We start from the raw sequence: 27,818 nt of genomic DNA on the forward strand, positions 1-27,818 counted from the left end.
TGCACTCGCCTAGTGTGGGTGACAAAATGCATACAGCTGCTGCCCATGTGTCAGAGGGGGAGTGGGTTAGCTTCGTTCTCCTCAAGTCAGAGCGGGGTTCGGCATTAGTGGAGAGGAAGCGTGACGCAATCATGGAATTGGACGTGCTAAAAAGTCGAGAGAAAAAGGGAGAAAATGCATAAACAAAACAAAAACTAAAGAATAAAAATATTAACAGTATTTTAAAGAGGTGATTTATTATTAAATGTACAGAGGTTGATCAGCTGATGAGCTGAATATAGAATCTGTTTTTATCTTCTCTCTCCTGCTCACTGTCTTCTCAGGTAAGCTTCTCACTTCAGCCAGATGCCTTTGTCTCCTGCGTCTTCATTGTAACCCTCAGCGTATTTCTTTCCAGGAAGCTGAGAAAAAGAAACCGACATGGTCAGAAAAGGCGACACAAACAATTCCTGCAGGTCTTTATGACATTTACAGAATTCTTCAGGCACCTCACAACTCAACACGATTGCCATTTTGGCTGCCATGCTGCGATTATGAAACGTAATGCATCTTGATTTAATTTGTTTTATCATATGATGTATGTTCGGAACAGTGGTAGCCTAGTGGGTAGAGCTGTGGGTAACCAGTTGGAAGGTAGTGGGTTTGAATCTTGACTCTGCTATGCAGCCACTGTTGGGCACTTAATCAAGGTTCTTAAGCCTCTCGACTCCAGGGGCGGCAAACGATGGCTGACCCTGCGCTCTGACCCCAGCTTCCAAAAAAGATGGCAAATGCAGGACAAAACATTTAATTGTACTGTACATGTGTACATGTATATATTACAAATAAAGACCTTCCATCAGCTCTAGATTATAATTATCATTTATATTTAATATTTTAAAAACAATGATCCATTGTGGTGACCCCTAAATATGGGCGCAACTGAAAGAAAAAAACGAATATAGTATATTTATTTATCTTATTATATATATATATATATATATATATATATATATATATATATATATATATATATATATATATATATATATATATATATATATATAATATTTTATTATTACAGTACATTATATTATATATTACATTTTATTAATGCTTGCTCCTGTTAAAACTAGGGTTGTCCCCTCCTCTCACTCCTCTCCCTGGTATACTCCTGAGCTTCGAACCTTAAAAACCCAGGGCCGACGGCTTGAACGTCTGTTTAAGAAAACGTCGCTGCAGGTTCATGCCTTGGCGCTCGCGGACCACTTGGCCAATTATAAAGCAGCTTTAAATGCTGCTCGATCTAGCTACCTTACTTCTGAGTTCAAAAAAGCTGGCAATAACTCGTCTAGACTTTTTTTCTATTGTTAAAAAGATTCTGTGTCCCCCATCTAACTCTGTCACTGCGTCGTCGGATCTCTGTAACTCTTTTCTCACTTTCTTTCAAGATAAAGTGTCGGGCATATATAGTGAACTTTCCACTTCGGAATCTATCTCCACTATATCTGGTTCTTACATTTCTCTATCCTCTTGCTCATTTCCGTGCTTCTCCACTGTTGACGCTGGTACCATTGAGAGAATTATATCTACATCGAAATCTGCCACCTCTTTCCTTGACCCTGCTCCTACTGCCCTTCTCAAACTCTGCTGTGCTACTTTATCTGTTCCCATCTCCCACATTGTCAATCTTTCACTTAGCTCTGGATTGGTTCCTGATGGCTTGAAACTTGCTGCTGTCACCCCTGTCATTAAGAAACCCGGTTTAGACCAGTCCATTCTCAGCAATTTTAGACCCATTTCCAACCTTCCATTCCTCGCTAAAATTCTAGAAAGAGTTGTAGCCTCCCAGCTGCTCGACTACCTTGATGCTAATAATTTATCTGAAATCTTTCAGTCAGGTTTCCGTTCTAAACATAGTACTGAAACTGCCCTAATTCGTGTTATAAATGATCTTCTTCTTGCCTCTGACAACGGTCTTGTCTCTATCCTCCTCCTACTTGATCTCTCATCAGCATTCGACACAATTAATCATAACATTCTCTTGGCACGCCTGTCTGAGATTGGTCTCATGGACACGGCTCTCTCCTGGTTTAAGTCATATCTCACCGGCAGGTGTCAATTTGTTCGTATTGGTCACCACTCATCTGCTACCGTTCCGGTTCCACAAGGTGTTCCTCAAGGATCGGTCCTTGGACCCCTCCTCTTCACCATCTACATGCTCCCTCTTGGCCCCCTTGTACGCCAGTTTGGTCTGAGCTTTCATTGCTATGCTGACGATACTCAACTATATATTAGCTTCAAACCCTCTGACCCTGTGCCTCCCCCCTCGCTTACCAGTTGCATACAAAAGTTACATTCCTGGCTTCATAATAATTACTTAATGCTTAATGCTCTGAAAACTGAGTTTCTTTTTATTGGTCCGAAATCTGCTGTCTCTACTCTCTCTGATGTGACTTTTAATATTGGTTCCACTGCCATCTGTCCCTCAAATTGTGCTCGTAATCTTGGTGTCCTTTTCGATTCTCACCTTTCCTTTGACTCCCACTTAGCATCGGTCTCCAAATCTGCCTATTTTCACTTGCGCAATATCTCTCGCCTTCGTCCTTTGCTTTCACAAGACTCTGCTGAGACTCTGGTCCATGCTCTAGTCACCTCCCGGCTTGACTACTGCAATTCAATTTTATATGGGCTTCCTGCCAAAACCCTCCGCCCTCTCCAACGTATCCAAAATACTGCTGCTCGGATCCTTACATTTTCCCAAAAATATGACCATATTACACCTGTACTGGCTAAGCTGCACTGGTTACCTATCTCTTTGAGAATTAAATATAAATTACTTATACTTACATTTAAAGCGCTACATGGCCTGGCCCCGGTATATTTAGCTGACTTACTAACGTATCACTCTCCCTGTCGCAGTCTTAGGTCCTCTGACTCTGACTTATTGGCTGTACCCAGGTTCAAGCGGGCTTCTATGGGTGGCCGTTCATTCACCTGTGCTGCCCCTCGCCTCTGGAATTCCCTTCCTCCGGCTCTCCGCTCTGCGTCTTCCCTCACTATTTTCAAATCTTTGCTTAAAACACTTCTCTTTACTGAGCATTTTTCATAGTTTTTGTATTGTATTGTAAAAGTATTGTATTGTATTGTATTGTATTGTAAAATGTTGTAAAGCGTCCTTGAGCATTGAGAAAGGCGCTATATAAGTTTAACTTATTATTATTATTATTATTATATTATATTTTATAATATTATGGTTTATTATATTATTATGTTTTATTATATTATATTTTATTATATTATTATATTATATTTCATAATAGTTTATTTCATTATTGTTTTATTATATGTTCTATTATATTATTATATTTTATTGTATTATTATATTATATTTTATAATATTGTTTTATTGTATTATTATATTATATTTTATATTAGGTTTTATTATATTATTATATTTTATTACATTATTATATTATTATATTATATTTTATAATATGTTTTATTATATTATTATGTTTTATTATATGATTATATTTTATTATATTATTATATTATATTTTATAATATTATGTTACATTAATGACACAAGATCATTACACAAGATTCATCAGTTCACAAGGTTATATCGAACACAGTCCTGGACAATTTTGTATCTCCAATTCACGTCACTTGCATGTCTTTGGACTGTGGGAGGAAACCAAACCGCCTGAAGGAAAACCACACAGACACGGGGAGAACATGCAAACTCCACACAAAAAGGACCTGGACCACTCCACCTGGGAATCAAACCCAGGACCTTCTTGCTGTGGGGCGACAGTGCTACCCACCGAGCCACCATGCCGCCCTAGTGCACTGATTAGTTTACACTATTCAGTAGGTGTTGTGCAATTTTAAACACAGCAACTTTCTGTTTGTCTCTGAAAGGTGAAGCTCAAGGGTCCAATAGAGCCTGCTTGGTGGTGGGGATTGAGCCCTCAACCACAAAGCCCCCTATACTCAGCAATGATGTTAAACAAGGCGGCTTAACTTAGGCAATCAAAGAAGGCAGTCAACGTTCCAACTTATTTTAAAGGTGTTTAGTGGAATTGAGGTTGATGAAGACTTATGTTTGGGCAGGACTGTGCTCCTATGCTAAAAAAACAAGGTCCATAAAGACATAGTTATAAATTTGGTGTTAAAAAACCTTAGTGGCCTGAACGGAGCTTTGATCTCAACCCTGTGGAAGATTTTTTTTTAATAAATTAGTGCTGATTGGCCACAAAAATAAAGACTCTTGCTAAAATCTTGCTTGAGGCTGTAAAAGCTGCAATGGGCTTGGAAGGAAACCCATATTACTGTCTAATCTCCATGATGGAATAGGATATCCAACAAGCTTATGGTCAGGTGTCCCCACACGTATACATATCTGCATTTCATATCCTAAAAATGCTACTACTGAGTGAAAGAAAAGTAAAATAGGGTTTCCTGGAACCTTCAGCCTGAGTAAAGCAAAAAAAAAAAAATCATAAGTGTGAGGACTGCCAGCTGGAGTATTAAATTCCCATTGTGGACTCAGCAGTCTGGCAATAAAAGAAGATAAACTCTTTTTCCCACGGGCGTAAGCACAAGTTCACAATGGCCCTCATCTTTTCCCAAGTGCTCCATGAAGTCGAGACGAATGGCCTCCCTGGGCCGCTTTCGTCAACACAGATCAAGCCGGTAAGAAGGAAGGATTTTTAATGGGAAAGCCCACTGACAGCTTGATCTAGAGAGAATACGGTATTAATCCAAGGCTGAAAATAGCACCTTCTAAATTGCTGCTGTCCAGTGAGGGAGTTTATTGGTGAAGCGCCTTGTGCAGCCCAAGCCTCTCTCCTCCAGTCCTGGATTTTATTGTTTTATTAGGATCTCTATTAGCAATAACGTGCAGCAGCTACTTCATTCTACACGCCACATAAATTGAGAAGATAAAACTTGTGACAAGAAAATAGGATAAAGTAAATAAGAGTACATAAATAAAAGACGTGAGAAGTGGGGGGGTGTTTTACACCACCGTACAAATTAAGACTAGCTGCAGTTCACAATGCTGGTTCACTATTACAAAGATTTTCTTCAAGTGTGAATAATAAAGACCAGGACTGAAAAATATAAATAATTTATTACATGAAAATAAACGTATAAAATAACAGTCGATTTTTCTTGAAGCTCATATCCCTCAATATAACAGTATACATTGATCAGCCATAACATTAAAACCACCTCCTTGTTTCTACACTCACTGTCCATTTTATCAGCTCCACTCACCATATAGAAGCACTTTGAGGTTCTACAATTATTGACTGTAGTCCATCTGTTTCTCTACGCTGTTTTAGCCTCCTTTCACCTTGTTCTTCAATGGTCAGAACCCTCACAGGACCACCACAGAGCAGGTATTATTTGGGTGGTGGATCATTCTCAGCACTGCAGCGACAATGACATGGTGGTGGTGTGTTAGTGTGTGTTGTGCTGGTATGAGTGGATCAGGGTTTTTAAATACTGTGTGCACGCACTGTCCACTCTATTAGACACTACTACCTAGTTGGTTCACCTTGTAGCTGTGTAGGGACGATCGCTCATCTATTGCTGCTGTTTGAGTTGGTCATCTTCTAGACCTTCATTAGTGGTCACAGGACGCTGCTCACGGGGCGTTGTTGGCTGAATATTTTTGGTTGGTGGACTATTCTCATTCCAGCAGTGACAGTAAGGTGTTTAAAAACTCCAGCAGCGCTGCTGTATCTGATCCACTCATACCAGTACAACACACACTAACAGACCACCACCATGTCAGTGTCACTGCAGTGCTAAGAATGATCCACCACCTAAATAATACCTACTCTGTGGTGGCCCTGTGGGGGTCCTGGCCATTGAAGAACAGGGTGAAAGCAGGCTAAAAAAGTATGTAGAGAAACAGATGGACTACAGTCAATGATTGTAGAACTTCAAAGTGCTCTGATAAAATGAAGTGAGTGTAGAAACAAGGAGGTGGTTTTAATATTATGGCTGATCGGTGTATCTAGCAATAAAGCACTAAATATAGTAAAAAATATATATATATTGTTGAAAACTAGTAAAAACAATCGTGTTGATTTTATTTTTTCTCTATCCTGGTCAGAGACATGGTGGGTCTGGCTTTTCTGGTATCACTGAGTGCAACGCAGTAACAAACCAGACAGGATCCCAACACATCTACATTCCCCACCTCCTCAGACGACCAATCATGTCTGTATGTAGACACCAGACCGGCCAATATGGTTCGATCCCTAGGTATTCCAACCCTGGATTTTTATAATTTTTTTAAATGAACCTACTTTTATTATATATCAAACAATGGAAGCCTTGTCATGAATTGGCACCCTCCATAGTGAAGAGTACTCCTGTATTGTGCCTAGTGTTTCTCGGTGGAAACAAACCCATTTTGACCCAGACTAGGATAAAGCAGTGGTAAAACATGTAGTAAAACTACATGAAAATAAACTAAATTAACTATAGAATTCCCTTGTCTATAAACAAAAACCTGCATTTTCAGCTAGCTCATATTGCTTTACATCAGTACTAGCACTAAATATAGCAACAATGTAGACATGTAGACACCAGACCAGCCAATAGGGTTCAATCCCTAGTAATTCCAACCCTGGATTTTTTTTAATGAATCTATTTTTATTACATATCATGAATGACAGAGGCCTTGTGATGGATTGGCACCCTGTCCAGAGTACTCCAGTCTAGTGCATAGTGTTTCTGGGTGGAACCGAACCCACCAGGACCTCCTTGCTGTGAAGCGACAGTGCTACCCACCCTAATCTACTACATTAACCTTTTCCTGTCTTACTGCCAGCCCCACTGGCTTGGACCAAAACGTCGCTGCAACCTGAGGGGAACTCCCTACATATTTATCCACTGGCCATTGCTGCTGGCCCATACCGCTCCAAAACACAAATTACATGTACGGAAGTGCGTCCTCCCTGTAGCTTTTTAGCAATTTATTGGTATTTCTGATGGTGGTCGAAAAATGTAATTGGACGGGTAAAGGTTAAAAAGAATTTACTGAAATAAGGCACAAACACATGTTGATATTAAATTCATTGATTATTGATTTAAAAAGAAAAAGAAAAAGATTAGCAGTATTTCCCTTGATCAGATACAACCAATTGTATCTGTAAAGCGCCTGACTGAAAGGTCGTACTATTAAGACTTAAACCCAAGTCTTAGCATTGCTGGGCTAGCTTAATAGACTGCCATTCCTTACAAATGCCTATTCTCAGCTTGTGAAAATGTTCTTCCTGGTATTTCAGATAAACAAACAGCTGAAACAGAGCTGAGCTTCTGACTGGAGTGTACAAATTACAAAAAAAAAAAAACCTCTCAGCACCGCGTACATTTCACATACCCACTGCCCTTCTCAGGCATCGCAATTGCAAGTTCTGCGTTGAATTAAATGTCAGTCGGAAACATCCAATAGCGTAATATAGACTCAACAGTGGAGATGGAGCCTGCAAAAAAAAAAGCCATTCTCTGAGTGCGCCAGCTTAAAGGTCAGGTCTGAATGTTTTTCGAGCAAATATAATGGCACCGAATCACTTGCAGCAATATTGAACAAGTGCCGTTAACAAGTTAATATCGGCAATAAAAAAAAATAAAAGGCCATGGTATTTTGTTGCTTTAGGAACTGAGGTTTCCTTTACTTTAGCACAGTAACCTAATAATAAACACTTTAGCTAAACTATATAGCCTGATTTCTTCTTCCTCTCAAAATTTTGGAGTGTGTATGAGAAATTGTGCTAATTCGTCAGGTCGTTACAGACCATGCTTTGTGCACAGAACACAGAGAAAACAGCAGTCCTCTGTTACACCTGTTAGAAACGGGTGTGTCTAAGACCTAAATTGGATAATTAGGAGAGTAAGTGGCTGAGCTTGAAAATGCTCTTTGGACTAAATGGACACAAATTCCCCTTAAACTATCTTAAAAGGCACTTCCTGCCAAACGGCTCAGGGTTTGAATTTGTTGTTGAAGTTGTTGTTGAATTTGTTGTTGAAGTTGTTTGAATATGTTGTACAGTGGACCCTTGAGTTATGAACGGTTTACCATACGAACATTTCGGGTTACGAGCGATCTTTTTCAACTTAATGTAACGAACAAATTTCGGATTACGAACAGAAATTCAAGAAACACGTGATGTCACGAACAAGTTCACTCCAACCGTCTCTCTTCTGTCTCTCTTCTGTCTCTCTTCTGTCTCTCTTCTGTCTCTCTTCTGTCTCTCTTCTGTCTCTCTTCTTCCTCTCTTCTTCTCCTTGGCCTTTATCCCGTTTGGTTGCGGGGTCGGCTCTCGGCAGATCACGATCCGCGCATCGATTTGGCACAATTTTTACGCCGGATGCCCTTCCTGACACAACCTATCTATCCGGGCTTGGGACCGGCACTACAATGCACTGGTTTGTGCATCTAGCGGCTAGGTATCTATAGGACAATTCAGTGTTTCCAATTAGCCTGGTGGCATGTTTTTGGACTGTGGGAGGAAACCGGAGCACCCGGAGGAAACCCACGCGGACACCATGCAAACTCCGCACAGAAAGGACCCGGACCGCCCCACCTGGGGATCAAACCCAGGACCTTCTTGTTGTGAGGCGACAGTGCTACCCATTAAGCCACCATGCCTCTATCTATCTATCTATCTATCTATCTATCTATCTACACACATATACATACAGTGAGTGAACATTCGGACAGCGGATGGTGTATTTCCAATGTTTTCTTTATATTTTGTAAAATTCAATATTAAAATGTCCCCAAAGAATGTGCAGAGGAAGCTTAGTGCTGAGAAAATGAACAAATCTATCACTATTTGTTGTGTTGAATAATTACTCCTGCCAGTAGCCATCAGTGTATCAGACAGAGAAAACAGTGAGTGAGAGAGAAGAAGGAAATCGCTGAGTAAAGTATTCTTTCTTTCGTGCAATTACACCTACAAAATACAATACTATTAAAATAAAGGAGATAATAGAGAAATATATGAGTTATTGTTGTTTCTGGTAGATACATTTTATTAAAAAAAAAGAAGAAAATGTATTATGGTGTATTATTATGGTGTATTATTTTGTATGGTATGAAATGTGATGTGTGTTTTATGTACTGTACTACTGTGAATTGTTGTTTATTACAGGAATGTCTATTCTAGAATTTAAGATTTAAGGGAAATATACTTGTATTTTTAACAAAAAAGACCATTTAAGACAGAGAGGTTAGGTAAGGGGGTGGTTTGGGAGGTCTGGCACGGATTAATTCTGTTTACATTATTTCTTACGGGAAAAATAGATTTAACTAATGAACAATTTGACTTAAGAACAGCCCTTCTGAACCAATTAAATTAGTAAGTCAAGGGTCCACTGTATTATAATTATAATTGTAATATTTGTAACGTAAAGCCTCCAAAAGGGGAGGTTTACTACTCATGTACAAGTTTACTTTGCGACCCAGAGTTTTAAAAACCCTGCTGGTGGGACTTGAAATGGCAACCCTATGAACCCTATGATTACTAGTCCAGTGCCTTAATCACTAAGCTACCACTGCCCATTCAGATTTTTCTATTTTGGTGTAACCGTTCAAATGATCCTTATTTAACTGTGTTTTCCACTCATTTTTAATCAACTAGTCCAGTCCAAGCCTCACGGCAAGAAGGTCCTGGGTTCGATCCCCGGGCAGGGCAGTCCGGGTCCTTTCTGTGCAGAGTTTGCATGTTCTCCCCATGTCTGCGTGGGTGTCCTCCGGGAGCTCCGGTTTCCTCCCACAGTCCAAAAACATGCAGTCAGGTTAATTGGAGACACTGAATTGCCCTATAGGTGAATGGGTGTGCGAGTGTGTGTGTGTGTGTGCATCTGCCCTGCGATGGACTGGCGCCCCGTCCAGGGTGTTACTGTGTGCCTTGCGCCCATTGAAAAGCTGGGATAGGCTGCAGCACTCCCCCGCGGCCCTAATTGGATAAGCGGTTAAGAAAGTGAGCGAGTGAGTGAGTCCAGTCCAAGCGAAACCAGCTACGGTAAGATGAAGATAAAGGCTATATGAACTTATTAAAATCCAGCAAAGAACATGCAATCAGTTGCACCTAATGACAGAAGGTCTAACAAAAATCCCTATTAATCTCCCAGAACTTCCATCCTGATTGTTTTCTTCACCCAAATTAACTTTCAAGGACTTTAAAGGGCTGCTGTGTTTCTGCTCCAGTTCCTCCACCCTCCCTGTAGCTTAGCTCGAGCTACTTCAGTAAAGTACCGAGTTAATGAAGGTGACCATCCATCCATCCCATCGAGCCCCCATACACTCTCTCGCGTCAACGTGTTCAGCGTGCACGTACCGATTTGAATGAGTAGTAGCCTTTGTCGAACTCGTGAGCGCCGATGGTGACCTCGGGGATGTATCTGGGGATGCAGGTCATATTGGCCACCCTCTGTTTGTCTTCCACCCTGCACACACACACAAGGTGGGAAAAATACACAGATGAGACGGAATTTTAACTCTAGAAACCATGTGGCCAAAAATATGTGGACACCCATCGTAATTATTGAGTTCTAATCATATATGCCATTACTGATCCTTTTGTACATGTTAGTGATGAAATCAAACACTCACAGAATTCTCATGTGATGGTATGTGACGTCATCCTGCTCCAACCACGGGCCCTTTTCAAACTTCAGATACTCGATATCCTCCGCAATCTAGAAACAGTATTCATAGAGGTCTTACACATCAGACACAGGTACAAAGAAGAACAATAAAATACACTTTATGGCCAAAACTAAGTGGACACCCCTCTTAAATAGCTTCTACCCGACTGCCATCAGACTCCTGAACAAAATAAACTAATTCTGATGCATATTTATTTAAAGGGTAAATCATTTATGCAGTATATTAATATGCAACAGTGTAATGTGCAATAACTTAATGTGCAAGATAATAATGTACAGTAATTATTGTGTAACAGTAATATGTAACTATTGATGTATCTATTTTATATACAGTATGCTCTCTATTTAAAATCTGCTCCCAATGCACGTAATTTCGTTCTTCTATGCGCCTTGGTGTACAGTGGAATGACAAAGTTAAACTTAAATCGTGAACCTTTATTTCTGAATTATTTACTTTAAATAATTTAATTCCACAGAGAAACACTGGCCGCAAGGCAAGAATACTATTGACAGGGTACCAATCTGTAGATGCCAGGATGGCTGATAGCTCAGGTGAGATTTGCAACCAAAGCATCCGCATCATTTCTTAAATAATTTTGTACACCTGTTAGTACTCGGGCAGCACAGCGGTCTAAGTTTGCAAAGTTTGAATCTCAGCTGTGCCGTCAACCAGCCGGGCGTCTGTACAGACACGACTGGATGTGTCTGTTGGGAAGGACAGTTGAAGAGATCCCTCATGCACTGTTGCATTCGTGGCCTCTGCTAGCTGGTCAAAGACGCTAGAGTAACAGACCACTGCGCCGACCAAGAGCGAGCTCGAAATCTTTAATTTATAATGAAATTAAGTAAGGCGCCCAGGTGGCGCAGCAGGGTATTCTGCTAGCACACCAGCGCCGAGATTCTCAACTTCTCGGTTCGAAACCCAGCGTTGCCACCGGGCGGCTGGGCGCCATCTAGCGGGTATAATTGGCAGTGCTTGCAGGGAGGGATGACCGGAATATGTGGGTGGGGTCATCAAACGCTGTGTAAGGACCCTGATTGGCGGATAGAGGCGCCTGTGCAGGGAGCATGGGTGGAAAAGGGAAAACTGTGCTATCAACCAGTCGGGTGTCTGTACAGACACGACTGGCTGCGCCGACCAAGACCGAGCGCTAAATCATTCATTAATGATAAAATTAAGTAAATTACACGAGGCAACACTTGGCCGCAGGTCAGCGCACAAAGCAAGAGGCATAATGTTAATACATAATGTTTTGGTCATGCAGTGTATTTTTTGCATTGGATTTATAATAAATAGTAGAAAATGCATGTGTCTGAATTTTTGGTCGTTACCCTCTCAATATCCTGAGATTGAGTTGAATCATAAGCGAGCACCTCCGCCTCCTCACTGAAACAAAGTTCAGGGTGTTAGAACTGAAAGCAAAGTATGTCGGGTGTCTGACAAACAAGGACACAGAGTCACCCACCTCGCCATCACTGTCTAACAAACATTCACTTGTTAAATGTGAGTAAATGTGAAAGTGAATTACAAACCAAATAAATGTGGTGCTCTACATCTTAAAAAAGGACACAGTGTGCAATAATAATATCTACAGTTGCATGCAAAATGTAAGTCTTGTTGATTGTTGATTTTTTAACATTAAATCAAGTAAACACATTCAGCACCAAACCTTTTAAAACATTATTTATTCTGCTTATGTGCAAACCTAATTTCTGGAAAAGAAATGTTAGTTCTTAATTCTCTCAAACCTTTATTTAACAGACAGAAAAAAATATGCCTGCAACACAACACACTTTTAAAAAGTTGTGCCAGGAGCAGAATAAGAGTGAAATATTTACCGAAAAAACTGACTTGCACTGTTTTAAAACATCTCACAAGAAGAACATGGGTCAGGGTTCACCGCTTTGTTCCAAACTTAATGAAAGAATCAGCTCAAATGCACATTTTCCCAATAAAAGATTGCAAATAATTAAGGTTTCACCATCTACCATACATAATATTATCAAAAGATTCAGGTAATCCAGAAAATTAGGTTAACGTTTTTTAAAAATTCTATAACCGTAAATGTATTCTTGGGCTTTCTAGGATGTTAGGATCTTCCCACATCTTTTTTTTTTTAATCTTCAAGATAAGACTGAGGCAGATTCCAACAGCCTCAGCTTAATTTCCTAAAGGAAGTCCAGGTGGATTTTGATGTGTGCTTCAGATTAGCCGAATTCAGCCTTAGTTTCATGGCTTTCATATTTGCATGTGTTTTGTATATTTCTTTTGTGATGGGGTTGCATGTAAAGTTTTCTTTCAGTTACTCTTCCAAGCATAAAAAAGTTTGTGCATGTAACACTGCAGAGAAGAATGTGTGCACAATTTTAGCAGGTGTTTTGCTAATTGTGAGCTGGAAGCACATATTTTTTTACTTTCTATGTGTGCCATATTTTAAGTGCATAACTGTTGCTTTCTTACGGACAGACAAGATTTACAAACGAGTTTACCTTATCTTGGGTAGGAAGGTCTGTTTGTACGCAGTCTCAATGCTCTTAAGGTAGGGAAGGGATACGTTCTGGAGATATGGCTGTAAATAAAGAGAAAGAGCACGGTTACAATTGCTGCATTTACAATTCTTGAGTCTATAGTAGACGGTTTCAGTGTGTTAAACACATAGAACTGTTCATACAACTGTCAAGAGTTATTAATTTTGCCGTCAACTGAATATCATGGCGGGGGGGTGAATTGGTGTCCTGCTTGGGATGTGTTACCGCATAGAGCTTAGTGAGTTTGAGAAAGCCAGACCCACTGTGACTCAAACCAGAATACAGCAATGGTAAATGAAATGAAAATATGAATGTTTCCACACCTTTCCAGACGCTTTAAGCTTTTTTTGCACTTCCTCAGCAGGAGTGTCCACATAGATGACCAGATGAGGAGCCCAAAACTCACAGAGACTGATGTTCTTGATCTCATTGTAGTGATCCACACCTGTAGGAGATAAGAGAAAAAAAAAAAAAACTCACAGTTCTTTACAGCTCATTAAATTGCTTTATTAATTAGATGGTGTGTTGTTTATCCCATTTCTAACACAGCTAAATATGAAGCGTAGGAGCACAGTGATCGTGTAAGATCATGTCATTAAATAAACCCCTTTAAAAAAAGGGCTGCTTGATGGAACAGCTTCTATCTAATAATAAAAATCAGGAGACATTATATGACCACTGGCTTATTGGACATACTATTTCAAATTTATGGATTTAAAATACTATGTATGGGAAGGCTTTTCAAAGGATTCTGTACTGTTTCTGTGACAACCTGTGCCTATTCAGTCAAAAGAGCATTTGTAATACAGGTGTTGGACAAGAAGGCCAAGGTTATAACTGACAAACTGATTCACTCCAAAGGGGTTCAGTGGGAATGAGGTCAGGGATCTGTGTAGACTGCTGGAGCTCCTCCACACCAAACTAGCCAAAACCAAAGGCACTGTTACTGTTCAAAACAATTACATCGATTCAATTCTGTTTAGAATTGCAGTAAAATTGTATTGCAGTGACTATACACATATTTACATTTATGGCATTTTACAGATGCTTTAATCCTAAAAAAATTACAATTATGACTAGGGATGTCCCGATCACGTTTTTTTGTTCCCGATACCGATCCCGATTATTAATTTTGATCCCGATCCGATACCGATTCTCAAACCGATACTTGTATTTTCTAGATATTGTCTAGATAAGAACTAGATAATACTGTTCACACAGTGCACACTTCAAGTACATTACAGTTATTCACATTAATCCAATGTACATGTTTAACAACTAAACAGCTCTGCAGTGCTGAAGGGAAAAATGCTGCATCCAAGCTATTGCTTAATGTTTACAAAATCAATCAAAATGAGTGAGATAATTACAGTTTTACTTTAAACTTTACATTCAAAGAAAAAAAAAAGCTGTGTAGCAGCTTAACTTGAATATAAGAAAAAAAAGTTACTTAAAAGCATTACAGTAAAACCTGAATACCAAAATAAAATGGAAAGGCTCTTTTGTTATGAAGGAAAGCCAGTTTTTAAAGTGCTTGTATTGTGACAATGGTTTGATGGACGTTTGTACACGAAGTGAGTGTGTTTTGACCCTTTAGGCCTTCCATAGAACATGAAATAGCGTGCTTGACTCAACTGTCGGCTATTCGGTACCGTAACAGAAGTTAATAAAGTGTTCTGCTCCCGACAATATGTGAATATACCGTGCATTTATTTCTTTATTAAGCGAGTGCATCACTACGTTGTTTTGTAAACCGGTGTGATCCTTAACTCACACACACTCTCACACATGAACGCAGCTCTGCTCCCACCGCCTCGTGAAACGCTCACACTGCAGACGTTACACTTCACTGTTGGACTTGTTTTACTTTTAGATTTAAAGTATTTACACACAACGGACATGCTGTCGTAACACAAAAGATCGGGATTAAGATCGGGTTTAGTAAAGCCGATTCCGATCAATTAAAAAATGCCTTGATCGGCCCAGATCCCGATCTTTGAGATCGGATCGGGACATCCCTAATTATGACCAAATAAATGCAGACAACTAAAGGTTAAGGTCCCAAGAGGAGCCCAACAGTGGCTATCTGGCAATGCTGGGCCTTCAACGAGCAACATTCTGATTATTAGTCCAGTACCTTAGCCACTACCACTGTACTAACACACATACAATGGGACAATATCAGACCAACTGGTTTGACAATCAGCAAGCCAAAATTTATTTTTTTTTCTCCCTGGCAGCTGTTCCCCTGCACACCATGTGTTTCTATTTGGAAAGCAGTACCAGTGCAATCACAGATCCTTTTACTGGGAAAATAACTCACAAAGCAGACTGTGGCTTGAAATTCTGCCGTTTACATTCTGTCAGGCATTTCAAGTTTCAGACCACAGGAACATGTTAAATTTCCCATTTATTGAAAAAGAGAACTTACACTGCTTTCTGATGTAGCCTTGATTATGCATGGCCTCCACAAACACCACATCGCTGAATGGAGAGCGTTCCAGGATGACTCCCTGGCCTGAAATAAAAAAAAAGTGAGATAAAACGGTACACAAGTAGAATAAGTTTGAAATGAGGACTCAAACACCACTCAAGTTCCTTGGTTGTACATTTCAATTCACCTCAATTGCATGTCTTTGTACTGTGGGAGGAAACCGAAGCTCCTGGAGAAAACCCACGCAGACATGGGGGGGGGGGACTTGCAAACTTTACACAAAAAGAACCCGGGTTCACCTGGGAATTGAACACAGGACCTTCTTGCTGTGAGGCGACAGTGCTACCCACTGAGGCACCGTGCCACCCACCATCAGGCCAATAATAATAATAATCAGGGAGGTGAAACCTTCCATGTTGGTTTGAACAAGTAAACGATTGGCTTATGTATTAACGAGTTATTGAAGTTACTTTAACATATGGCTTAGGAGCCATTTCTCAATACTTTTGAGACCTACTTAATACTTTTACAGGGAAATAAGGATGTCTAAACACGTCTGGCTCATGGGTGTTTCACAGTTGTTGTCATTGTTATCTTATAATAACTATTGTAATTAATCTAGTTTGGACTCCTGACTGCTTGCAAACTAGGGCTGGGCGATATATCGAGATTTTACAATATATCGATATATTTTCATACGCGATATAAGATAAGACAATATCGCGTATATCGATATAGATGTTGCGTTCCAGTTAGATCCGACAGTTCGACTTTCTCTTCTCCCAGTTAGTCTCTGCACATGTTCACCTGCCCCGCCCCTCTCCCTCACTGACCACAACTCGCCCCTCCCCACCGCTTCACCAGTAATTCCTGCAGGCAGCGATAGCATGGAGACGCATAAAGACATGACAGAAGCTATCGAAGAGGAGCTGGTTAGTACAAAGAATAATAATGGCTAGAGATGGGACGATCGGGGTTTTTGGCACCGATTCCGATCTCCGATCTCCTTTCAGGGACATCGGCCGATAGCCGATTGCGATCGGGGGGTTAGCAGTAAATAAAATAAATAAACTTAAAAAGAGCCTCACAGTAAAGATAAACCGGAGCAGCGCGCGTGTGTGTGTGTGTGTGTGTGTGCGCCTTTAGAAGAGACGCTTTGTTCACTGTATCGCTATAAGTGATTCATTGATTCACGAGTCATTTTTCGCGAAGCGTAAGTTTCTCTTCTCGGTTATCTCTCCGTGTTTACTGTTATTAATTAAATGTCGTGGTTTTAAATAAACACCAACTACTACAGAACATTTTGTGTGACTCTCTTACATTAAAAAGCTTCATTAAAAAGCTTAATTAAACTGCTATTACCACAGATCTGTAACCGACCGTCAGACTCGTTCCGTCTAAGGAGCTAAAAGTTCAGCAGATGATCCTGAACTAACGAATTTGGTAATGAATAAACTTTTGCCTCGGATTGGCTCTGTAACGTTTTCTGTTCTCATCTACATCACAAGTAAGAACCGCTCACGATTTACCAAAGTGAACCAGGAGTTTATATAACGTGCTGATAGAATCGACTCAGATGTGACCGGGTTGAATTATCTTTTTAAAGTAAATATTACAATCAGCAAAATTACATCGTATGTATGATGCACAACGTTAATGATGTTATTTTAGGTCATGAAGAGCTTTCACGATGGTTTCTGTACGATGGTTGATGAATGGTGATGTGATGGTTGGCGCTTCGTAGCTCAAAGTCTGGATCAATCCACTGAGCTGTTAACTTAACATGATCTTTATATATCACACGATCGGATCGGCTACTTTTAGGAAATATCGCCGATCACCGATAGCATATTTTGATTAAAAATCGGCCGATACCGATTCATAGCCGATCGATCGTCCCATCTCTAATAATGGCTCAATTATTTGGAGATGGTTCGGATTCAAAGTGTCAGATGAGCAGCACGATAATGTATTCTGTAGAGAAAGCCGAAAACAAGTCCAGATAAAATCTTCGAGCTCCGTGTACCTTTCGTTTTTCACTTCAAATCCCAAAGTTGAAAAACAAGAAAACGAGTCGTTATTCGTTTCAAAAACCAATATAAACATACAAGCGCATGCACGCGCTGACATGCACGTTAGTTTATACTGGAGGATATCCCGACGTCCGAGACTCATTTATTTATTCATCTTCTATTATAGTATTTCTTGTTCTCGGCCAATAAACATCCAAAAATTAATAAAATTGCATGAACTAACTCTGCAGTAAACAAGGAGCAAACAGCAATTAAACAACAAATAAATCTGTTAAATAATGATAAAGTGCATGAAGCAGAACGCTGATTAAAATGCATTATATATTGTAATATTTACACAGTAACATGTACGATTAGTTCTGCCTGTATTACAGAACTGAGTTCTATACAGTAAAATAAAATATTAATGTAAATGTTAATGTTGTGGCGACTGATGTAAAACAATGTATAAAGTCCAAACGTGAGTGGGGTTTAACGAGAACGCTACTTTTAATGTCATACAAGCTCAGTGCAAAACACGCAAGCTCACACAAGCACAGCCGGAAACGGTCAATTTCTGTTATCTTCCCTACACACTCGCTCCCTGCGCCCTATAGTGCACTTAACATTCTTAAAGGGCCAGACAATATATTTGTAATTCACATTACACGACAGGTGAGACGTTAGAAAACTACAAACTTTTTCTTACAATAGTTTTTTTTTTCTTAAGGAAAAATAGTTCTTGTGTGAAGCTTCCCAGCATGAATATTAATAAAAGTGCCTGTAAAAAATTTGGAACATGTAGCTTTGTCTCAGAAGTGTCCTGTTGTTATTACCTTATGGGATGAAAAAATATCGAGATATATATCGTATATCGCCATTCAGCTAAAAAATATCGAGATATAATTTTTTATCCATAATCGCCCAGCCCTATTGCAGACCATTTAAAAACATATACCAAACCTGTGGTGAGCAGATGCTCGATGGCGTTGGAGTACTGCAGCAGTCTCATCAGGTACATCCAGGACTGCAGACGGTACGAGTTGCCATCGTTGGCTTTGGGATCCTTGTAGAACTTCTCAAGGCTGCAGTTGCCATTGAAAGCTGAATCCAGGAGTTGTTTCTCATCGGTCATTTTGTCCAGGTAGTGCACGTCAGGCTCGGGCATGTAGAGCATCCCTAAATGTGAACAATGGAAACAAGATCAGAGATACGAACTCTACATCAAACACAAACTAAACATCCATATTTGTTTATCAGTTAGGATTCAAATGTAATGTTTTACACACTTTTAGTTTCATTCGTGACAAGACAGGTAGTTACTGGTTACACAAGATTCATTAGTTCACGTTTAATGTCAAACAGTCATGGACAATTCTGTATGGGAGGAAACCGGAGGTCCCGGGAAGGAAACCCACACAAACATGCAAACATGCCAAATCAAACCCAGGACCCCCTCTCAGTGAGGTGACAACCAACCCATTTAGAGTTCAGCAATTCTGGGATAACCGTAGTTACATTATTAGGATCAGGAACTATCCAATGATAAAAATCTGGAGACATTTAATAACCACTTGTTTGACATACTCTTTCAAATCCATAGGCACTGTTATGTCTGGGAAGGCTTTTTTAAAAGATTTTGGATCATTTTTGTAAGATCTGGTGCCTATTTCGTCAAAAGAGCATTTGTGAAATCAGCCACTGGTGGACAAGAAGGCCAGGCTCACAACTGACGATCCTATACATTCCAAACATTCAGTGGGAATGAGGTCAGGGCTCTGGCTGAAACATCTAAACTTGTAATCTAGGAGGAGTGTGCACATACTTTTTGCTATACAGTACAAGTGTTTTGCATGCTGGAAGCCAATGTCACTGTTTTGAATTGAACAGAACGACGCCTGCTTTTGATACTGGTGTTTTTTAGATGTGGACAGACTAATAGTAGTTAGAAACTAATAACTACTTTATTAAATGACAACCTGCCAATTTCTGGCCCAAAATTAGATGATAAGAAGGTTTTGAAAGACCAACGACCAATGAATCCTAGTATAAATCCTAATCAAGTAAAAAGGTCTGGAGGCAAGACAAGGCCTAACCAAGTTCACTTAAATGTTTCCGGTAACTCCTAAGCTGAGTCAGAAGCAGCGTAGCTTGGACGAAACGTCGCTCAAGTGTCACGCTCAAGTGTGGATTTTATATCCCTGCTTACACGAGCGAATGCAATTAGGTGCAAACGAAGCAGCTTCGTCTTCATTCCGGTTTTATTTTGAAAGGCAACGACAACCGCAAACAAGAAATTAAAACCCATCAAAGAAAGTCATTACCGTGAGCCGAGTTTAGAGCTGAGCGGAAACTCAATGACTATTATCAATCAAACTGTCAGTCTTTCGTACAGGTTTGAAAACGGATCGCTGAGTGCATCTTCAAGGACGCACGCAAAGTCTAATCAGAGATTCACACCGGATGCAGGACATCAACAACTAACGTCCCAATCAACACCTACAAGCTTTAGAAGTTTTACACGAGGTATAACTTTATTGCTCCACTGGGGTGGTGGGGGTGGCATTTATTAATCTCTTTATACTGGTCTGTTTCCAATGGAAACAGGATGTGAATCCATCACAGTTGGCAGCATCTAATTTATTTGATATATTGATTCTATGCAAAGTCAGCACTGAAACACCTGATCTTAATAATTGAAAGAGGTGTTGACTTACTTACTGGCTGTATTTTGGATGTACAAGTGTGATACTGATTTACGGCATCTGTCCCGAGTTCAGATATGGGTTACATAATTATAAAGCTTATTAATAGAGCCTTACTAAATTCAAAGGAAAATGTGCTTTATTTTACAGACCTCGTTTTTCAAAAAAAATCACAGATTTCATGGATTTGTATTTATTTATTAAGATTTTACACTTTGGTTACATTCATGACAGGACAGATAATTACTCAATACACAAGATTCATCAGTTCACAAGTTTAATATCGAACACAATCATGGACAATTTTGTATCTCCAATTGACCTCACTTGCATGTCTTGGACTGTTGGAGGAAACCGGAGCTACCGGAGGAAACCCACACAGACACGGGGAGAACATGCAAACTCCACACAGAAAGGACCCGGACCGCTCCACCTGGGGATCGAAACCAGGACCTTGTGCTGTGAAGTGACAGGGCTACCCACTAAGCCACCTTATGGATTTTTAAACAAAAGTGCCACAGTCATTAAATTACACTCATAAATTAAATGACAGAATAAATGGAAGCTACTGAACACAGCACAGCCTACCTTAACGGTTAAATGTAAACCTAGAACATCCAGCGACAAACTCAGTTACCCGGTAGTGTTTTTAGCTGCTTCACACTTCAACATCTTGGATATTTTAACTAAGCGATTGCTAACTGAATTGCTGTAGGACTGCTAGGACCGCCTCATAGTGCAAATTAACCAGTAAACGTGAGGCACTTAAATGCTATGCAAATACATTTACATTTTAAATTTCACAGAAAATTGCATGTTACTAGGGGTGGGTTTATAAAATCTATTTTTCGATTCGAATCGATCTTTATTAGAACGATTCGATATCGATTCATATCGAAGAGATCGCGAGATCGATCTTTTAAATACGCCCCTTTTTACGGTGCACACGGAAATCTGTTACCCCTTTAATTTCACGTGACAAGCCAGTGTTTTTTCATGCAACGAGATCTGACCTGCACATCAGTTTAGCATGGCAGAAGCTCAAGTTATGACCACTACACAACTTTTTCGCTCGGTTTCGCTCGGCGACGGGTCGGCGCTAGGTTCGGGAGGAACTCTGTGTTCGCTCCGCGATCAAAACTCGGCTCTCGATCGATGTGTGAAACAGCGAGGGGAAACACAGGGGAGAGGTTGTAAACAGGTGGTTCAGGGGCGTAATATAGTTTCTATCAGAATACATCAGCACACGCGAGTTTTACAGTATTTCTGACCTGATCGTTCTCTACAAAACAAAATATTTATTAACCTCCAACTCACTATAGATCAAGCCATGCTGCTCGTGTTGCCAAATCCACTCAGATTCATTTATTTCATCAGCGCACAAACTTTGATCTCTCGCTACTTGTTGATGTGCATGTTTGGACGTGGTATCATTAAACCTTTCATCACTTCTCGTGTGTTTTCGTGACAAAACGTAGTTTTGGAGACCAGAGAAGCTCGCCTGTGATTCCCCCTGGTGATAGATGGTGTAGTGTAAAACCCCCCATCGCCGATCAGCCGTGTAGTGTGAACATTACAGCGACCAGGTGTTAATCAGAGTGTCGTGTAGTGTAAACTTGGCATAAGCTGTTCAACAGCCAGGTGTATGTTTACATTACATTTATAATGTTGTAGCATGTCAGACATATAAAATAATAATAAAAAATGAATGTTACTGTTTTCTGTTTTGGATTAATTATTTATGTAAACAAAATACACAAATATTTTTAATAATGAGTGTTCTTTGTACAATTATCACATTCGTTCTCTGAACATCTTTACATATTTAAACAAAACCTGTTAATGTAACTCAAATATGCCTAACTGTGTTGAATCGAAATCGAATCGAATCGGAAATCGAATCGGGACCTTGTGAATCGAATCGAATCGATCCAGGAAATTAGTGGCGATACCCAGCCCTACATGTTACACGAGAAAAGGTTCGTTTCACGGTTCATGACACGATTTTCACGGCTGTGAATTAGGCAGGGCCTTACTTATTAAGCTAAAATGAAACGCAACCTCACAATCGCTACCTCACTTTTTTATTTAAACCATAAAGCTATTTTTTCTTTTATCTTCTTTTTAATGCCGTGTTTACTCTTGTGAGTTATATTCACGGCAGGAAAGGTTTATGTGGGTGTTTTGTATCTGTTACGTTGTCTCTAATATTATATGTATATTCCTAATTTAGTAATTGTAATGAATTTTAAAAGTTTTTCTGTTTTTCCAAGGTTAAAAATGTCTTTCATTGTTCCGGTTATGTATAATTTTTGTCTTTCCCTTTGATATTTAGGGCACTCAGTCAATATGTGTTTAATTGTGATGCGTAATTGGCAGGATTCACATTGCAGGGCATCCTCCCCTTTTATTAAGTGGGAGTGTGTAAGGCTGGTGTGTCCAATGCGACATCTGGAATAGATAACTTGATCTTTACGTTTATCTGGGTATGATTTCTGGTGGATTTTTAAGTCAGGGCATATTTCATAAAGTTTGTTCTGTGTTAATGTGTTCCATTCTGTCTGCCATTCGTTATATATATATATTGTTTCCATAAAGCTATTTAACTAACAACTTTTCTCATTATAATGTCTTGTCTGGCATGCACTGTACGCTGCAAACCTGCGCTCACAAAAGCTCCGTCCCAAACTGTGCCCTACTGCTTTCAATATAAATGGGTACATCACTGTGTCATGGTCAGTGTAAGAAAATAATTAGGGCTTTAAAACATCATCACAGAGGGGCATCACAAAGACCCTCCAATTTCCACCCATTCATAGAAAAAACACTGATCCCTGATTTATTATAACCTGCTTTGGGCTACAGTGTTACTTACCAAGTCTGTCTGCCAGTTTCTGTGCAAGTGCTCCTTTTCCAGATGCCAGGTTACCATCTATACAGAAAATCTTGCTGCTCTCCTTCAGTCTGGGAGATGTTCTCTCCCCCAGAGCGTATGCCCACCATCCATATCGCAGATTTCTGACTGTGCATGTGTGGATCCCAGCCTTAAATACAAATAACATGTTTTATAACTGTAGCACTTTTCAGTCCAAACAACACAGATGCATGACATGGGCAAAAGCATGTGAACACTTTTAATAAATTACTGAGATCAGGTCTTTTTATGTGCTTCATAGAAGAGGCTTAAATATTTAACATCCTTTCCTGTACCAGCATGACTGTGCCCCTGTGCAGAGTATTGATGAGTATTGCAGTGAGTATATATGGGTATTATGTGTGCACCGCAGTGAGTATAGTTGGATATTATGTATTGCAGTGAGTATTCTTTATGTGTTGATAAGTATTATGCATGTATAGCATTGAGTACAGATGAGTATTAAGTAAGTATTACTAAAAATTATTTAAGCATGGATAAGTATTGTGCAGGTATAGTATTGGTGTGTTTATAAGCATTGTGTAAGTATTAATGAAAATGATTTCAGTACGAGCGAGTATTATATGAGTATAGCAGTAAGTATACTTGAGTATAATGCAAATATTGCAGTATTATGTAAGTACAGCAGTTAGTGTAAATGAGTAGTGTGTGGATGAGTATGAGTATAAGTATAACAGTGAGGATTAGGTGAGTATAGCAGTGTGCACAGCTGTCAGTATGGATTATTATGCAAGTATATTAGTGAGTATTGTGTGATATCAGTTTTATGTGAGTATTCTAGGAGTATAGCGTAGCGTGTGAGTATTAAGTGGGTATAGCAGTGAGTTGTGTGAACATAACAGTGTTGTCTGCGTATGGCAGTGAGTATTACGTAAGTAGTGCAGTGTTGTGTGAGTGTTGTGTGAATAATTTGTGAGTATGGCAGAGTTGTGCAAGTGTTATGTGAGTGTTGTGTGCATATAGCAGTAAGTTGTGCAAGCATAGATGAGTGTTGTGTGCGTATTGTGTGAGCATAGCAGTATCGTGAGAGCATGGCAGTATTACGTGAGGATTAGGTAAGTATAACAGTACGTGTTGTGAGTACAGCAGTGAGTATTGAGTGAATGCAGCAGTGAGTTGTGCGGGCATAGCAGAGAGCTATGTGCATATACCAGTGAGTATAGCAGTAAGTATTGTGTGATTATAACAGTAAGTGTAGTGAATACAGCAGTGAGTATTAAGTAAATACAGCAGTGAGTTGTGTAAGCACAGCAGAGAGTTATGTGCATATACCAGTGAGTATAGCAGTAAGTATTGTATGAGTACAGAAGTAGGTGTAGTGAGTACAGTAGTGAGTACAATTTAAGTGTTGTGAGTACAGCAGTAAGTATTGAGTAAATACAGCAGTGAGTATTGAGTGAATATAGCAGTGAGTTGTGTGAGCATAGCAGAGAGTTATGTGCATATACCAGTGAGTATAGCAGTAAGTATTGTGTGAGTATAACAGTAAGTGTAGTGAATACAGCAGTGAGTATTGAGTGAATACAGCAGCGAGTTGTGCGGGCATAGCAGAGAAGTATGTGCTCATGCCAGTGAGTATAGCAGTAAGTATTGTATGAGTACTGTACAGAAGTAGGTGTAGTGAGTACAGCAGTAAGTTTAGTGAGTACAGCAGTAAGTTTAGTGAGTACAGCAGTGAGTACAATTTAAGTGTTGTGAGTACAGCAGTTAGTATTGAGTGAATACAGCAGTGAGTATTGAGTGAATACAGCAGAGTTGTGTATATACCAGTGAGTATAGCAGTAAGTATTGTGTGAGTGCTGTGTGAGTATAGCCATATTATGTGAGTATTGTGAGTGTTGTGTATAACAGTCAGTATTATGTGAGTGCTGTGTATAGCAGTGAGTATTATGTGAGTGCTGTGTGAGTATAGCGATATTATGTGAGTATTATGTGAGTGGTGTGTGAGTATAGCGATATTATGTGAGTATTATGTGAGTATTATGTGAGTGCTGTGTGAGTATAGCAATATTATGTGAGTATTATGTGAGTATTATGTGAGTATTATGTGAGTATAGTGATCTTATGTGAGTATTATGTGAGTGCTGTGTGAGTATAGCGATATTATGTGAGTATTATGTGAGTATTATGTGAGTATTATGTGAGTGCTGTGTGAGTATAGCAATATTATGTGAGTATTATGTGAGTGCTGTGTGAGTATAGCGATATTATGCGAGTATTATGTGAGTTGTGTATAACTGAGTATTATGTGAATAGTTGTGTGAGTATAGTGATATTATGTGAATTGTTGTGTATAGCAGTATTATGTGAGTGCTGTGTGAGTATAGCGATATTATGTGAGTATTATGTGAGTGCTGTGTGAGTATAGCGATATTATATGAGTATTATGTGAGTGCTGTGTGAGTATAGCGATATTATGTGAGTATTATGTAAGTGCTGTGTGAGTATAGCGATATTATGTGAGTATTATGTGAGTATTATGTGAGTGTTGTGTGAGTATTATGTGAGTGGTGTGAGTATAGCGATATTATGCGAGTATTATGTGAGTTGTGTATAACAGTATTATGTGAATAGTTGTGTGAGTATAGCGATATTATGTGAATTGTTGTGTATAGCAGTATTATGTGAGTGCTGTGTGAGTATAGCGATGCTGTGTGAGTATTATGTGAGTATTGTGTGAGTATTATGTGAGTGCTGTGTGAGTATAGCGATATTATGCGAGTATTATGTGAGTTGTGTATAACAGTATTATGTGAATAGTTGTGTGAGTATAGCGATATTATGTGAGTATTGTGTGAGTATTATGTGAGTGCTGTGTGAGTCTAGAGATATTATGCGAGTATTATGTGAATAGTTGTGTGAGTATAACGATATTATGTGAATTGTTGTGTATAGCAGTATTGTGAGTGCTGTGTGAGTATAGCGATATTATGTGAGTATTGTGTGAGTATTATGTGAGTGCTGTGTGAGTATAGCGATATTATGCGAGTATTATGTGAGTTGTGTATAGCAGTATTATGTGAGTGCTGTGTGAGTATAGCGATATTATGTGAGTATTGTGAGTGCTGTGTGAGTATAGAGATATTATGCGAGTATTATGTGAATAGTTGTGTGAGTATAGCGATATTATGTGAATTGTTGTGTATAGCAGTATTATGTGAGTATTGTGAGTGCTGTGTGAGTATAGAGATATTATGCGAGTATTATGTGAATAGTTGTGTGAGTATAGCGATATTATGTGAATTGTTGTGTATAGCAGTATTATGTGAGTGCTGTGTGAGTATAGCGATATTCTGTGAGTATTATGTGTGTTGTTGTGTATAGCTGTAGCATCATGCTAACCATGCTACTGGTACTGACAGTGTTGATGTCCTTGGTTTGTGAGCTGTAGGCCGGTACAGTGTGCGTTTAGCGTTATTAAACTCACCGTGTGAGAGAGCGCTCCTGTTTTAAATACAGCAGAACCCGCGGGTCCAAACAGCCGCACAATCCTCAACGCCATCTTACAAATTCAGCCCTAAAACGATAACTAATCCCGACAGAGAGAAAGCCTTTCTGTCCCCTCACTACTGAAGGAGACAGTCTGACCGACCAGCGCTTCACGTCGCGCAGATTTGCGTCATCAACACGCGCCTTCCACAACCTGCTGGTATGTCATCTTTATAAGCTGGTATGTCTTTATAAGCAATGAATGTGCGTTACTTTGATATACAAACATAATTATTCACTTTACTTTGGAACAATGAGTACATCGTAAACGACTTCTGTGGAAGTCAAGGGCCCCATAGCAGGGGCCCTCGTGATCAAGGGCCCTCTAATGGTATGCCCTGCTCTTCTCTAGGGCCCCCTGGTAGGGGCTCTCATAACCAGGGCCCTCTAAAAATATGCCCCCCTCTTTCCTAGGACCCCTAATAGCCAGAAGTCGAAGTCAGAGCAGTGCCACAACGCCTCATCCATTTTCATAAGGGGCCCAAAAGCATGGCTAGGGCCCCCAAAAGCATGGCTAGGGCCCCCAAGAGGCCCTGGGGTCAAAGTCCCTAATAGTCAGAGGATCCTTAAAATGGAGGGCCCTCGGAAATAAAAAATATATTGTATCATAAATGTTGATAGGCATCGCAAAATGTTTTGGGCCCCTGGGCGCTGGCCCCACTGGCCCGGTCAGTAATCCAGCCATGGATGTGACCCTCTCAATAAAACTATTTCAAACAGATATAAATACTGAATGTTCCTTTGTCACAAATATGAAGAATCCCTTATTCACTTATTTTAAGACTGCACACTTTGTTCAGTCTTCTAAATTGACCTAAATAATTTTATTATAAAAAAAAAAAAAAATAACCACTATTTTTAATTCAAATTAACGTTATTCTCTTTGGGATATTTAAAAGTGATATACTGAATTTAGATGGAATTTATATTGTCAACCTTCCCTTAATGTTATCCAAAAATCACATTAATTGTTGTAAATCTATGAATAATAGACCAAATTTTAACATTTTCATATCTTATATTAATACTTTAAA

The 27,818-nt window shown here is 39.5% G+C and overlaps 1 protein-coding gene across 1 annotated transcript; it reads right to left on the reverse strand.

Moving 5' to 3' along the window:
- Positions 1–217: 217 nt before the first annotated feature.
- Positions 218–26,881, reverse strand: ndufa10 (NADH:ubiquinone oxidoreductase subunit A10). The gene is made up of 10 exons (XM_063005591.1): positions 26,723–26,881; positions 23,236–23,404; positions 18,619–18,834; positions 15,641–15,727; positions 13,533–13,654; positions 13,171–13,250; positions 12,013–12,067; positions 10,625–10,710; positions 10,350–10,458; positions 218–401 (listed from the first exon to the last, which is right to left on the reverse strand). The coding sequence occupies exons 1-10, from the start codon at positions 26,795–26,797 to the stop codon at positions 333–335; spliced, it is 1,068 nt and encodes a 355-aa protein (XP_062861661.1). The 5' UTR covers positions 26,798–26,881; the 3' UTR covers positions 218–332.
- Positions 26,882–27,818: the final 937 nt, after the last annotated feature.

The sequence above is a fragment of the Trichomycterus rosablanca genome, chromosome 12 (assembly GCF_030014385.1).
Source record: "Trichomycterus rosablanca isolate fTriRos1 chromosome 12, fTriRos1.hap1, whole genome shotgun sequence".
Taxonomy (NCBI): Eukaryota; Metazoa; Chordata; class Actinopteri; order Siluriformes; family Trichomycteridae; genus Trichomycterus; species Trichomycterus rosablanca.

What these genes read in the sequence shown, in the direction of transcription:
- ndufa10 (XM_063005591.1), bottom strand. Translation starts at nt 26,797, where the DNA reads ATGGCGTTGAGGATTGTGCGGCTGTTTGGACCCGCGGGTTCTGCTGTA. An exon ending in GAAACTGGCAGACAGACTTG is followed by an intron (nt 18,835 to 23,235) that starts GTAAGTAACACT and finishes GTTCACATTTAG; the next exon opens with GGATGCTCTACATGCCCGAG. An exon ending in GCTACTACTCATTCAAATCG is followed by an intron (nt 402 to 10,349) that starts GTACGTGCACGC and finishes TCTTTTTCTCAG; the next exon opens with CTTCCTGGAAAGAAATACGC.